This window comes from Aquarana catesbeiana, linkage group LG03 (genome assembly GCF_042186555.1).
Source record: "Aquarana catesbeiana isolate 2022-GZ linkage group LG03, ASM4218655v1, whole genome shotgun sequence".
Taxonomy (NCBI): domain Eukaryota; kingdom Metazoa; phylum Chordata; class Amphibia; order Anura; family Ranidae; genus Aquarana; species Aquarana catesbeiana.
In genome coordinates, this window is record NC_133326.1 from 143,380,204 (window position 1) to 143,395,149 (window position 14,946).

Sequence of the window (14,946 nt, forward strand, 5' to 3'; positions counted from 1 at the left end):
AAAAAGTACTACAGAAAATACTTTTTAAAATTGGTGCAGCGCCGCAAATGCAACGTCACACAGATTAGGACGGTGCCGTTGCCGGCAATTGTCGTCGATTTTACAAGCGATTTGACATGTCAAATCGCATGTCAAATTGTACCAATGTGAACCAGGGCTAAAGCTGAATGTCAGTCAGATATACAAGACACAAATGAATGTAGCTCTGTAATCGTTAATACGTCCTTAACCGCTTCCCGCCCGGCCTATAGCAAAATGACGGCTGGGTGGTGGTTCAGTTATCCTGACTTGGTGTCATATGACGTCCTTCAGGATAACAGCCGCCGCGTGCCTGGGGGGGCGCTCATCGACACACCTCTACACCGATCTTGGTAAAGAGCCTCAGACAGAGGCTCTTTACCATGTGACCAGCCGTGTCCAATCACGGCTAATCACGATGTAAACAGGAAAAGCCATTGATCGGCTTTTCATCACTCGCGTCTGACAGACGCGAGTAGAGGAGAGCCGATCAGCGGCTCTCCTGACAGGGGGGTCTGCGTTGATTGTTTATCAGCTCAGCCTCCCTCGGATACCCACACTAGACCACCAGGGAAGCCGCCAGGACCACCAGGGAAGCCCCCAGCATGTGGCTGGCCAGGTGCATCCCCCATGGCCATCCACATGTGCCCAATCTGTGCCAATCAGTGCTCACAAATGGGCACTGACTGGCACCATAGAGTAATAATTGAATTGAGTAATGCCCAGCAATGCCACCCATCAGTGTCATCAGTGCCTCCCACCAGTGCCTATTAGTGCCCATCCGTGCCACCCATAAGTACCCACCAGTGCCACCCATAAGTACCCATCAGTGCCGCCTAGAAGAGCCCATCAGCGCCGCCTATGAGTGCTCATCAGTGCCGCATACCAGAGCTACCTATCAGTGCCCATCATCAGTGCCCATCAGTGCCACCTCATTGGTGCCACCTTATCGGTGCCCATCAGTGCCACCTTATCAGTGCCTGTCAGTGCAGCCATATCAGTGCCCATCATTGAAGAAGAAAACGTACTTATTTACAAAAAATTTAATAGGAACAAAGAAAAACTTTTTTTTTTTTTTTCAAAATTTTCGGTCTTTTTTTATTTGTTGCGCAAAAAATAAAAATCACAGAGGTGATCAAATACCACCAAAAGAAAGCTCTATTTGTGGGAACAAAATGATAAAAAATTAGTTTGGGTACAGTGTAGCATGACCGCGCAATTGTCATTCAAATTGCGACAGCGCTGAAAGCTGAAAATTGGCTTGGGCGGGAAGGTGTCTAAGTGCCTGGTATTGAAGTGGTTAAAGCAGAGCTAACTTTGCTTAGGATTAAGGATTAGCTTGGGTTTGGCCGACCAATGAGGTATGCTTGTGACATAGCCTTTGACCAATTTGAGGCATAACCCAAGCTCAGCAAGAGCCTGCCTTTATAAGTTTAATCACATATGGGAAGCTTAGTGTGACAGGCCTAGCCGGGAAAGAGACTTTTGGAGGGGACTGTATGCTAGCCTCTTACCGATCGATCGGGGGCCCTTGCATTTGGGGGAACGGTGCTCTTTGTGAGCTGTATGCCTGGGTACCCTTGAGGTGGTATTACTGTGGATTCGGGTCCTGGTCCCCCAGGACACACAGACTCTGGGGACCCTGGATTTGCCATATTGGAATAGTGGCTGATTCATAATGCTGGGACAGATACTGTTAGGAGATGCTGATGTAAATTCCAACACCTGTCTGTCTATTGTCTGCTAAAATGTGCATTGTAAATAAGTCTATTATGGGATTTAAGAGTCATTAGATCCCCATTGTTATTTGTGTTCATTAACTCTGCTACTGTGTGAAGAAGAGTCTATGTTGATTGTGATAATGTTGATTGGATTTTCTGAACTACAAGACGGCCAGTCTGGCCTAACGGTCATGTCTGAGTCATCTAGGCTGTCTAAAGGGATTCGTTAATTAGCTCATGTTAATTAGGTTAATTAGGTTACAGCTGTATTGTTAGAGTAATATGAGCAGGAGGTCTGCACCTCCACTTTTAGTGTATAAAAGCCTGTATTTTGCAATAAAAGAGATTCCTGTTTGAACTTACATACAGCCTGCCTGGTGTTTGTTCTGAGCTATCACAACTGGGTTAGAACGGCACATAGCTGTAGTTCTAATCCCGGAACATTGGATGACCGAACCATCAGACGTTGCAATCTGATTCTATAGCAGCAGAGAAGTGTCGGGAGAGTGGAACCGAGCGAGCAAGGGGCTCGTTACACTTAGCTTGTGGCAATTCATTTGGCTTGTTATATTTACACTTAAATATTAATGCAAATAATAATAATAATAAAAAAAAAACCTTTAAAGCTGAACTTTCAGGATCAGCAAACATTGTCTAAATACAAGAGGGTACTTTGTGTATTTCTTCCAGATCTGTGCAGTGATCAACTGTGAACCTTTGCTTCTGTACAAGAGCTTCCTATAATAAAGACTAGCCACTGCAGCTCTTTCTTCTTGTGCAGGATGACTGGTCTTGCATCTACCACCCAGCACACAGTTTTCTGTGAGTAGGTGGACCTAGAGTTTATTGCTCCCCTCCCCTATTTGTCCCCTCCAACTAACAACAATCTGCTCTTTCTAACCACTACCTATATCTCTATAGAGTGAATATACTCAGCCAGCAGCTCTGCCCACAGATCCCACCCATATAAAGTGCAAGCTGACAGCGGTCACTATGAAGAAGAGGCGGAGCCTTGAAACATCTTAGTGAGGACGGTGTACAGCAGGTCTAGTAGCTCATGTTGTGAATCTTACTCTGAGAACTACCCTCAAACTTTGTGCGTGCAATTCTTTGTTAATAAATTATTTTATCTGCACCATCTACTATATACTTTGCTTGTTTTTTTGTTTTGTAGTTACATTTTTGGTACTTCCAAAGTGTCAATATAGCAGAGAATGTAAATGATTCCGCGCAAAGGGGAATAAGTACTAGCAAAGAAAAACTAAACGAACTGCTGCCTCTATTGGTTACTGCCACTAGGTGGAGTACATGAATGGAAAGAAAATGAAGTAGATATGGCGCTGTTCTAATCTGCACCTGTCCTTGATAAATCAGTTAGCTGCAGGTGCATGCAAATTAAAATTAAATAAATTAATTAATTGGTGAATGTAAATGTGCATAAGAGTGCCATTATCGTGTATGCTACATAGCTTCAACTATATCTTTGCAACCAAGTAAAGGAAGAGCTGAATCTCCAAATAAAAATAATATATGTAAATATATAACAAGTGGTTAAATACCTCTGTGCAAATATGTGTTCAACAAATACCGAGACTAATTAGTCCCAATGCTTTCCTTTTCCTGGCCCAGAAGGCGCGGCAGGTCTGTCCCTTCCATAAGATTGCAGCCCACCTTATTCACACAAGATGGGAAGCATGGCAGGTCCGGACAAAGGGTGAAACTTTTCAAGTTAGCAAACGGATGATTGGTTGCTAGGCAGCGGGGCAGTCCCAGCAATCAATCACCAGCCTCTCACATGAAAAGTCCCCTTGTTTTATGGACCTGCCCCCTGTCTTGTGTGAATAAGGTAGGGGAGGGAAGGGGGAGTGCAGCGATCTTATGGATGGGCCAGTCCGTAATATCAAAGGAGGACTGTGATGGGGGGGTCTGTGATTGAGGGGGCTGGGATGGGGGGATCTGGGATAGGAGGGGGGTCTGGCATGGGGGTGATTTTGGTTAGAGGGGCATCGTTGATGAGTGGGGTCTGTGATGGGTCAGGCTGTGATGTATTGGTTTGTAATGGGGGAGGGGGGTCTGTGATGTGATAGGGGGGATGTACTGTGAAAGGGGACAGAGGGCACTGACCTAAAAGGGGGTGATGTGAAGGGGGACGGAGGACACTGATGTAGGGGCTTATTCACGCTTGTGCAGTGCAACATTTAACAGTGTCATTTCATGAGATAATTTACAAGGGCGTGTTTCGGGGAGGGATTAGAAGCGGGGCAGGGTAGGGGTTGGGTGGGGCAACTGGCCAGTAACTCTTAAGGCCTGGCTAGTATCTTAGGACTTGAAATTTTGAGCCCTGGACTAGAAGATATTTGTATGAAAACTCTCAGTACATTCAACATTGACAAATGTGATTTGAAAGTACTTAAAAATTTTGGTTGCTTTTACCATTTCATTTTGTGAATGTTATTTCCAAAACATGAAAAACACTGTTAGAAGTTTGTTCGTTTGAGAAAAAGATTTTCAATCCTACTCTTCTGAATTTTTTTGTCACTATGGTAGAATATGAATGTTGATTTGACCCTTCCAATGATTAGAAAATCAAATTAACATTCTTTAACGAAAATTTTCAAACAAATTTCTACTAGTATATACCGTAGGTCAAATGGTGGAAGCCCCAACTAGAGAAAATGCTCCATAGGATCTATTAATCTGAAACATAAAATTAGGGTAACAGTGATCACGGTATAATGACGTTTGCTGTAAGTTTACAGGAAGTTAGAAACATGTAGGTTAGACTAGACACCAGCTAACCCAGTTTTTTATTCTTCATAGGGTGTACAGGACCCCGGAATTTTTTTGTGCTATAGGGTTAAGGCCTGTCCCAGATGTGGTAGTTCAGGTTCTCTGATACTCTGCCCCAAGCTCCAGAGGTATTGGGCGTAGGTTGTGGGCACGCTTAATGGGCTTTTTAGATGTTAAACTTTTAATGGATCCACTTATATGCTTTCTTGGTTACATTGACTTTGCTGTGTTTAAGCAACCAGTGTGGGTCACTGTTGTGCATGTGCTGTTCATGGGCCGTAGATAAATTGACCTTAAGTGGACTTTCCCACACCTTCCGACCCTTTCCAACTGGATACTTGATCTCACAAAGGGTATTTTTAATGAGAAACATACTTTTTTTTCCCCCTCAGGAACTCATTAAAAAGGTTTGATGCAATTTGATCACCTTGGTTAGAGAATATGAGTTCGGATTCAAGTTAGTTTTTAGGTTCTTTTAAAGAGTTTGTTACCCCGACACTTCATATTCGTGATATGTGGCTGCTGTACCATGTACTGCTATGAAAAAGTCTCCGGTTCTCTTTGCATTGCTTCCTTTATGTGAAATCCCCGGTGTACCTGCCAGTCCCTCTGCTTTCCTATTAATAACTGACCACACTAAGCAGAACACACTGGTCAGTTCTCTAGCTATGCTCTCCAATGATCAGTCTTGTCCTGACGCCCCCGCTACACAGCCATTCACTAGGAAGATCAGTGTACTGTTATTTTTCCTCCCCCCACCTCTTATATAGCTGAGAACAGAGGGAACGTGACCACTTATTAAAAAAAAAAAAAGAAAGGTATTTATAATGTTTTTTATATCTATACACAAATGTTTTGCCTTTCATTTCTATTTTAAACTGAATGAGTTGTTTTACAAGGTGATCATTTACAATCACTTTAAATATTGCTACCATGTATATCTCTAAAAGAAGGCACATATCTAGGAGTAGGATTTTTGTAAGCTTTTATTAAGCCGTTAACTTTGTGTCCTTTATACATATGGTATGGGGTGCCCCCTTCTGCAGAGCTTCTGGGAACAGGTTTGGGGGGACAACACTCCCACTAGCACCTGAGGTCATGTTGTTGAATGTGATCACTGACCCCACGGTGAGAAAATATGCCAAATTGTTCATAATATATTCCACGAACTATGCTTGCAGAGAAATTTTGCTGAAGTGCCACCCACCATCACCACCTGGCGGAACACCCTGGATAATGTCTTACCGTTATATAAAATAACGTATATCAACAGGAACTGTCCGAGTAAAAGTTTGACAAAATATGGTCCTCCTTAATAGATTCCTTGGGCTATTTACAGCTGGAGATTTCTCCTCCCAGCCTGGAAGCGGACCCTTAGGTTTACCTACAATACTGGGCCAGGTGGACCTTAGCCTGGAGCCTGCCAGTCTCTCCATCCCCCACTACGTCCACTCCTCTCTATCTTGCCCCCCCATCCTTTCTCCCCTGTGTCCCCCCCACCCGTGTCTCCCTCTCCACTTCCCCCCCATTGGGGATCCTCCAGTGTCTATCCAAGACTCACTTGTTCAGATGAGAGTGTTCTCCTAGTAAATATCTGATAACCTTTTCTAGTAGTCCTGTTGGATACGGTTTGCTGGTATTCCTCTATACAGACATATGTAAACAATGTATACTGAGAATTATTTTTTTTTTGTACCATCTTTTTTATTTTTACCCTGCAATATTTGTGATACTGACATGCGAATATTGTTTTTCAATAAAGTTCTTACTTTGTTAAAAAATAAAAAACTTTGTGTTGGCATTTTGGTATGCTGTGTACTGTATTTTGTCTGTGTATTTGTTTCTAAAACTTTATCAAACTAACAAAATTATTTTTTTTAAATCAAAACACACAAACTCTAACTTCATTAAATTGCACTCCGTACTGTATGATACTAAATTGATCCAAACCAAGTGCATTTCATTGGGTAACAAATATAAAACAAAAAAGTTAAAGCTGGGTGGCTAAATATCAGGAAAAAGAAAAAGAAATAAAAAGAAGGGGGAAGAGCTTTAACCTATCTTCCCACTCACTACAGCTCCAGGCTACATTGCATTGTGAATAGGGTGCAGAAAAAAAAAAGTTTTCTGTGGGTCCTTGCAGTGGCAGGCATTTTACAATGCAGTAAAACACCTGTCACCTGCACTGTGGGTGAATTAGCCCAGAGTCCACTTTTTGTAAACTTTTTTTCCACTGAATAGAGCTCAGCAACGATTCTCTGAGGGGGGTGAAAATATTTTCAGGACTAACCCAAGATCATGAATTGTATTTGTTCATGCATAGTGAATGTCTTTAGATCTCTTAACCTGGCAATACATGGATCTAAATTTGGCTAGTTCAGCAAGGTCTGGCCGCATTTCGATCCATCCACGTATGGGCACTTATAGTTGTTATTATACAGAATTTTACACAATGCCAGCTTGTTCACAACATGAGGGCAGACAGTACAGTTACAATTCAGTACAGGAGGAAATCAGAGGGCCCTGCATTGATCAGAAGTCAGCCTGAGACATGTTGCTGCCATCAGCTTCAAAAATTACCTTTTTTCCTAAAATGGTACATTTTCTCAGTTTAAACATTTGATATTTTCTTTTTCTATTATGAATAAAATATGGATTGGAGATTTGCAAATCATTTCATTCTACAAGGGGCATTCAAGTCAAACTGGGACTTTTGAGTTTATATAATAAAATAACAAATTTCAAGGAATGGAAACTGCATTTATACACTTATCCCAGTGTTTAACGAATGCCTGGAACACTTCAACATAGAAAGATTTGTGAGTACGCCGGAACCATCCTAGGACAGTCTGCTTCACTTCCTCATCAGTGCTGAAATGCTGACCTCTTATTTGCAATTTCACAACATGTTGTGTTGACTATCCAGGATCAGGCATTCCTGTGAACATTCAGCATGTGAAATCACTGCTGTGGGCTGGGAACCACCACAGTCCGGATCGTCACTGACAGACATACGGCCATCTTTGAGAAACATTTACACCTTTCAAATGTCTTACTGCGGCTGATGTCTCATCACCGTACTGTGCTTGAAGTCTTCTGTAGATATCCGCAGGTTTTATGCCTCTGTTCAGGAGAAACTCCATCACCACACCCCATTCCATGCACACACTAACACTGTTGTCTGCCTTCTTGATAAACAGTCTCTGGACTGGCCTGTAACATGTGCGTCGCCTATCAGTAATAGGACACACTTGCCACTTACTACGGCATGTAGTACCGCCACACTAGTAGCCCTTTTTATACCTGTATAATTAAAAGTTCCTGATTTGACTTGAATGCCACTCGTATTTTTATGTAGATTTTACAGTGTCCTAACTTTTTTGGATTTGGGCTGCAAAATAATAAACTAGCTAGTCAAAAACGGGATTCCTCGCCAAGGCCCCTTTCACACGGGGCGGATCTGCTCAGCGGAGTCCGCCAGCTCAGCGGGAGATCGCTCCGTTGATCTCCGCTGAGGTGGTAGATGGCAGATCCATCTCTGCTCACTGAGCAGGGAGGGACCTGCAAGAGCGTCGCTCATTTATATGGGTGAAAACAAAAAGGAAAAAGGTCTGGTGTCACCCACAAACCACCTCCATCCCAATATATGCAACACAAAACAGGAAATCGCCCCGAGACTTTAAACGAGGTGAATGCGCTTAGCCGACAATTGACAGAGTAAATGCAGTCTCAAAATTTTTTTTATTAAAATAGTCATGCAAACAAAACATGAATCATAGCCAAGCCACTGAAATGATACATACAGCAGAAAATGTCATTACACGTATCAAGGTACAAAATGTAAATTGCAGAGTACATATGGATAAAAAGTATCCCAACACGTTTCGCAATACCATGCTCGCTTCATCAGGGGTAGATGCGTGTGTAGTACATCTGTTGGTGGTATAAAGAACCAAATAAGCTTTAACACAGACATGGTATCATGACAATTAGTCAAGAGGGTCCAAAAACACATGGCCCTATACTCAACAGAGGCTGGATCAGACTACCAATTGCTTGATACCCAGAGGTGGCAGTAATGAGCGTCCGGCTCGGAAGCTGAGGAGGCAGAGGGAAAAACCAACCCAACAGAGCACAAACGGGGGGCAGACATGGCCGGGATGGGGGGAATGTGTCACCAAAGATCTCCCAGTATCCATTAATAATATCAACTGAAACATAAATGCATATGTATCAATAGGTGCTGCCATAACAGCATAGAAGTAAAGTAGTATATAAGAATATGTATATGCATGAACCAAACTGGTTCAATAATGGTATGAGCTAGGAATCTAGGGGACAATGGAGGGAAAAAAAAAAAAAAATAGAAATAAAATAGGACAAAAACAATGTGATAAAGTGTGTGTCCCGTATAGCATGTATCCAAGTCCGTTGTATATGTCAGCTGAGATCCATGGATGAGTAACCATGGAGTATGCAATGTAATGAAAAAAAAAAAAAAAAAAAAAGATATATATAATAATGTTTTTTTCCATTACATTGCATACTCTATGGTTACTCTGTTGGTATAGTACTAACTGATATAAATATATTTATATCTCAGCTGACATGAACCAATGTTGTTCTGAGCTAGATGGACTTGGAAACTTGGAGATAGTGAAATGAATGTGTAATGGTGTGTGCATGAATGAACCATGAGAGTGAATATAATGATGTATGAGACAATGTATATGGCAGACCATGCTAAAGTTAAGTGCTCAAATGTAAAGGGAGTGAATGGATGATTCCATCCATCAAGGAGTGTGGACTCATCTTGAATGAAGTAAACTGCTGCATGTGCATCTAGCTTTGAACAACATTGTTGTGTGTGTAATATTTTTTTTTTTTTTTTTTTCCCATTACATTGCATACTCCATTGGTATAGTACCAACTGATATACATATATTTTTATCTCAGCTGACATACAATGGACTTAGATACATGCTATATGGGACACAAACTTTATCACATTGTTTATTTTTTTTTTTCTCCATTGTCCTAGATTCTTAGCTCATACCATTATTGAACCAGTTTGGTTCATGCATATACATATTCTTATATACTACTTTACTTCTATGCTGTTATGGCAGCACCTATTGATACATATGCATTTATGTTTTAGTTGACATTAATGGATACTAGGAGACCTTTGATGACACATTCCCCCATCCCGGCCATGTCTGCCCCCCGGTTTGTGCTCTGTTGGGTTGGTTTTTCCCTCTGCCTCCTCAGCTCCCGAGCCGGACACTCATTACTGCCGCCTCTGGGTATCAAGCAATTGATAGTCTGATCCAGATTGTGGTGAGTATAGGGCCATGCGTTTTTGGACCCTCTTGACTAATTGTCATGATACCATGTCTGTGTTGATACTTATTTGGTTCATTATACCCCCTACAGATGTACTACACACGCATCTACCCCTGATGAAGCGAGCATGGTCTTGCGAAACGCATTGGGGGATACTTTTTATGCATGTATACTCTGCAATTTACATTTTATACATGTAATGACATTTTATACTGTATGTATCATTTCAGTGGCTTGGCTATGATTCATGTTTATATTTGCATGACTATTTAAATACATTTTGAGACTGCATTTACTCTGCCAATTGTTAGCTAAACACATTCACCTCATTTTAAGTCCCGGGGCGATTTCCTGTTTTGTGTTCTATGGGTGAAAACGGACAGCATGTCCATTTATCAGATCTCATCTGATCCACCAAGACGGATGTCAAACGTATCGCCATAAGTCTGTTTTGAGCGGATGGGATGTCAGCGGACACATCTCCGCTGACATCTGCCTGCCCATAGGAGTCAATGTTGGTGGCCCGCTTGGATCCGCCTGAAAAACAGACAGACGGATCCGAGCAGGCTTATCATATGAAAGGGGCCTAAGGGAGATGAGGGACATCACCCTAGGACACTAGCAAAAAACTGAATATTTACAGAATGGGGTAGGGCCCTGATGAAGACATGGCCACAACCTGAGATTGGATAAAAAGCAGTTCAAACTGCATAGGGTATTAATTACCGTTCTACTGTTTGAGCAGTAAAAATGTGGGACTCCCTTCCCCAGGTAATGGGATCATTCGAGAGCAAGAGGATACAACATACAGGGGTATTGAAATTCTTAGGCACAAATACACACACACAGATTGAATTGTATGAGCCTGTGTCTTCAGCCGGTTTCACACTGAGGCAGTGGGTGTGTTGGCGGTAAAAACACAGCTATTTTTAGCGGCGTGGTTTTACTCCCCGCTGTCGGCCGAAAAAGGGTTAAAAGCGCCGCTGCAGCAGTATAGCTGTGCTGCCCCATTGATTTCAATGGGCAGGAGCGGTTTATACACAGCTCCTTCACCACTCCAAAGATGCTGCTAGCAGGACTTTTTTTTGGCATCCTGCCACCGCTCCAATGTGAAAGCCCTCGAGCTTTCACATTGGAGACGCAGCAGCGGCTGTTTCAGGTCGGTTTGCAGGCACTATTTTTAGCACAAAAGCGCCTGCAAAACGACCCAGTGTGAAAGGGGTCTCACTGATTATGTAACCTTACATTCACAATAGCAGTAAATTGTGAAGTATGCAATAAAGCATAGATACAAAAAAAAAAAAAAAAAAATCAATTCTACAAGAATTTTTTTTATTGGTCCAGCAACTGCAAAATATACAAATTTTCAAAAGGCATATTATCCTGTATAAGCTGGTGAAGCTTTTACTTTAGGCAATTTTACCAGACAAATACACACATGAAAATACAATTAACAAGTCAAATGTAATGAAAAAAAAATTACACTGAATCTACAACATTAAATAAATAAATATGCACATCTAAAATAAAAAAAATCCAGTCTTACAGACAAAAAAAAAAATAAAATAAAAGAACTATTGGCCTTTTTAGATTGTTTCACGAGTTAGGAAAGGTGCTATTCAAACCCTTCCCAGCAAGACCAAACACATAAGCTGTAACCAAGAGCACCCAAAAAGCACAATAGTTTGCACCAACACAATAAATGATAACCTCTCTGAATAGCAATACTAAATATATTTCACTCTTTTTAGTATATTAAATTTGATTTTAGATACTGTGCACATGATTTTATTACATGACTATTCTGTTCCTATAGGGGTGCGCTTGGTTCCAAACATGAATAGAGACTAAGGCATGATACCTAGTGCAAAGGTAAAATGAATAAACCTTTATCAGTATCTCAAGCCAAAGTCTATATATGCATGCATGCACACATTATCCAACAATTTGTATGAAGCTTCTAAAAAGTGACAGAACTGATTTTTTTTATTACCATACAACGTTAAACGGCAGATTCAAAGAGTTTAAACTATTCCAAAAACAATATAAAAAAAAAACACAAAGATCCAAAACAATATGTTCCTTTCAAATACACTCAAAAAAAAAAAAATAATAATAATAATATCATCACAATCAGTCTTCAGGTCTGCAACAGTCAAATGTGGTTACCGATATCTTAAATCCCACAGTACCACCATGGGATAACGTAGTCCCGCTATGCAACCTGATGAACCCATCTCCACACAGCAGAAAACTGAGGTCGACTTGTTTTACAGTCAAATCCACATTTGATAACCACAAAGCTGCTCTCTATCCACACATCCAGACTTTATGAATAAAATATAATCTTACACCTTTTTTGAGCTCATATCAGTCCATGCCAAGAAATCTGAGCAAACCTGCTTCTCACAACCCTGCCCTAACCTTTGTATTAAAGTGCAAACATGCATCTTTGAGATAAAAAGTGAAATTATACAAAAATAAAATTCCCCCACCCTAAATATTAGGTTCCTCAGTTTATAAAAGTCACTGTGGAACAATGAAATGGCCAATTTTTGCACATCACACCCATAAAGTGAATACGTGCTCAAGGAAATAATACGAGAAGGCGTTTGCAGCAGAAGCAGCTTAAGAAAATTCAAGTTACAGAAAGCAGTCAGGACATTATTGTTCTAGCAGCATCTGGAAAAATAAGCAGAAGTCCCTTTTCTATCTACTGCACACTAGAATGACAGTCACACTGGAGCATTTGAAGACACGGACAGGCTTTTCAATACAGCAGTGCAAAGAGAAATGGTGTCATGCACAGTGCAGTTATCCAAATCCAACTAGATACCAATTAAGGATGAATTATCATAGCTTGATATTGGGTAAACGCACTTTACTTCTCGGTAAATGGACTTTATTAACCCCTTCTCAATGCCTCAAGACCATGAGGGGGTTAACCTAGGATGCAGCCATGACACTAGAGACATTTTAGCATGTTGCACAACTAAGAGTAGACAGTCTGATGAAAGTTCAGAACAAATGTATACATGACAACCAGAGCCCACGAAAGACATTTAGATCTATGTACACATCAAACAAAGAAAAGCACCAAACCTAAATATATAAAACACCAGATGTAGCATAGACCACAGTGTAAACATTACACCAATTTTGTGGTGACAGACTGGTACGTATACTCTAAAACTCAGCTTCAGGACTTGATACCTTGAAGAAACAAAAAGATGTACGGGGAACATTGGAAGGTAGAATGTTATCTTCCCCTGTAAGTTATCTACATTTATATGGGTTTTTTTTGCCGTTTTGGTTAACACTTTCTAAAACAATATAATAAAATGAACTGTACTAAGTCTACAAAAAATAACAAAAAGGTAATAAAAAAACAAAAAGTAAAAATTAGGATTTGGCGGCATACAATCAGCTCCAGCTGTGCACCCCGCTGCTGAAATGACCGGAGGCTTCTTCATTTCCTATGAGATGTAGCAAACTCGCTTTGGTGTCTCTCCATTTCTAAGTTTGATTTCAGTTTGTTCAGACATACAAGCAGCTGCAGGCTCAAACATTCGAGTCCAGTGAGAAGGAGAGTGAAAGTATGTGTCCAACATGGAAAATGGAATGCAGCGGAAGGGGAATCAGATGTTCACTTGATTGTTGTTTTGTCCTTTAAGAACTGTCAGTGCTCCTCCGGAGGATTCACACCCTGCAATATAGAAAATATAGGCATGTTGTTAAACATGGTGGTAAACCAAAAGATGCTAAATATGAGGAACATGCGGGTGATACATGAAGGCTTATGGCACAGCAACAGGCAAACACACACACACACACACACACACACACACACTACAAGTAGCTAAAATACTAATTACTAAAACCAAATCATTGCTGGGAAATGATATGACCCAAGTAAAGGGATTCTTTATCATTCCAAACAAGAACAGGATGAAACAAATAGTGGACCCAAAATCAGAAACTAAATTAAGGTCTACCTGCGTCCCCATACGCCTGTGTTCCATAAAGGTGAAACAGCACCACATAAAAACCACATCCCCCCGGTCAAAGCGCTACAAAAAACACAGTCAGCATAGAAAGACAGGTTGATCCAAAGCTGAAGTTCTGACTTTAGGTCTATTTTTGCAAAAATTGTGACAAGTGCAAAAAATACACTGTACAAAATGTTTTAACCAGGGTTAGCAAAGGTCAATTCAGTAGCCAATATCTGGGGGGGGGGGGGGGGGGGGGGCGCATCCTGATACCAGGGGGCTTATGTGACTTGGGTTTACCTATTTTTTTTATTACAACCTAGCAATTACATGAACCTACAGGACTAGAAAAATACATAATCATCCAAAAAAAATCATAAGGCGGCTACGTAACACATTGACGGCACTTTATACTGTCATAACAGATTTTCCTGTTGCCATTAATATGAAGATTGCAAACATAACAAAACCAGAAAAAAAAAAAGAAAGTTACACCTCCTAAAGTACCATCTAGCCACATATACATACACACTAAAATTACAATTATATAAAATCACACACACACACACGTGACCCTAGATTTCTTAATTCATATTTATCTGCACATCATTTCTTGGCAAATGAACCTGTGTAAAACAACCTCTGATGTGAACTGCACTGGAGGTAACACAAAGCATGCCAACCGTACATATAACATGGTGATGACTGAAGTGGAAAACCCATACACCTGCGAATGGGCACAATCTGCCATCCTTCATCATGGAGACAGAGGGAGGGGGGCACAGGAGGAGTGACTGGCATGCACCTAAACAATTACCTTTGGAATAAAAACAAGGCACTGATGTAATGGACAATTGATAGCCTTTAAAAGGAGGGGAAGAGAAGTGAAATTTAATTCAGTGGGTGTGCCTTCACCCAAACAGCTGTCCATGTATCATCAGTGGACTACATTAACTCTTTGTACAGACATTAGACATACACCTGGTGGCACCTATTCTACACAGAGCCCAACATATACCACCAATCAATGATGGAGACAACATAGACATGTATCAACATTCCACTGGTTGTATGCACTTTTC

At 41.0% G+C, this 14,946-nt stretch overlaps 1 protein-coding gene across 6 annotated transcripts in view; it reads right to left on the reverse strand.

Moving 5' to 3' along the window:
* Positions 1-11,186: 11,186 nt before the first annotated feature.
* PFKFB3 (6-phosphofructo-2-kinase/fructose-2,6-biphosphatase 3) overlaps positions 11,187-14,946 on the reverse strand; it is a 149,515-nt gene continuing 145,755 nt past the window's right edge. For 4 of the 6 annotated variants that reach the window (XM_073619378.1, XM_073619377.1, XM_073619376.1 and 1 more), the window contains exon 16: positions 14,663-14,726. In XM_073619378.1, coding sequence (XP_073475479.1) covers positions 14,678-14,726 — 49 coding nt within the window. In that variant the 3' untranslated portion in view covers positions 14,663-14,677. Of the gene's footprint in view, positions 13,582-14,662; positions 14,727-14,946 lie in introns of those variants that run through there. The other 2 variants (XM_073619373.1, XM_073619374.1) reach the window with 1 other exon arrangement.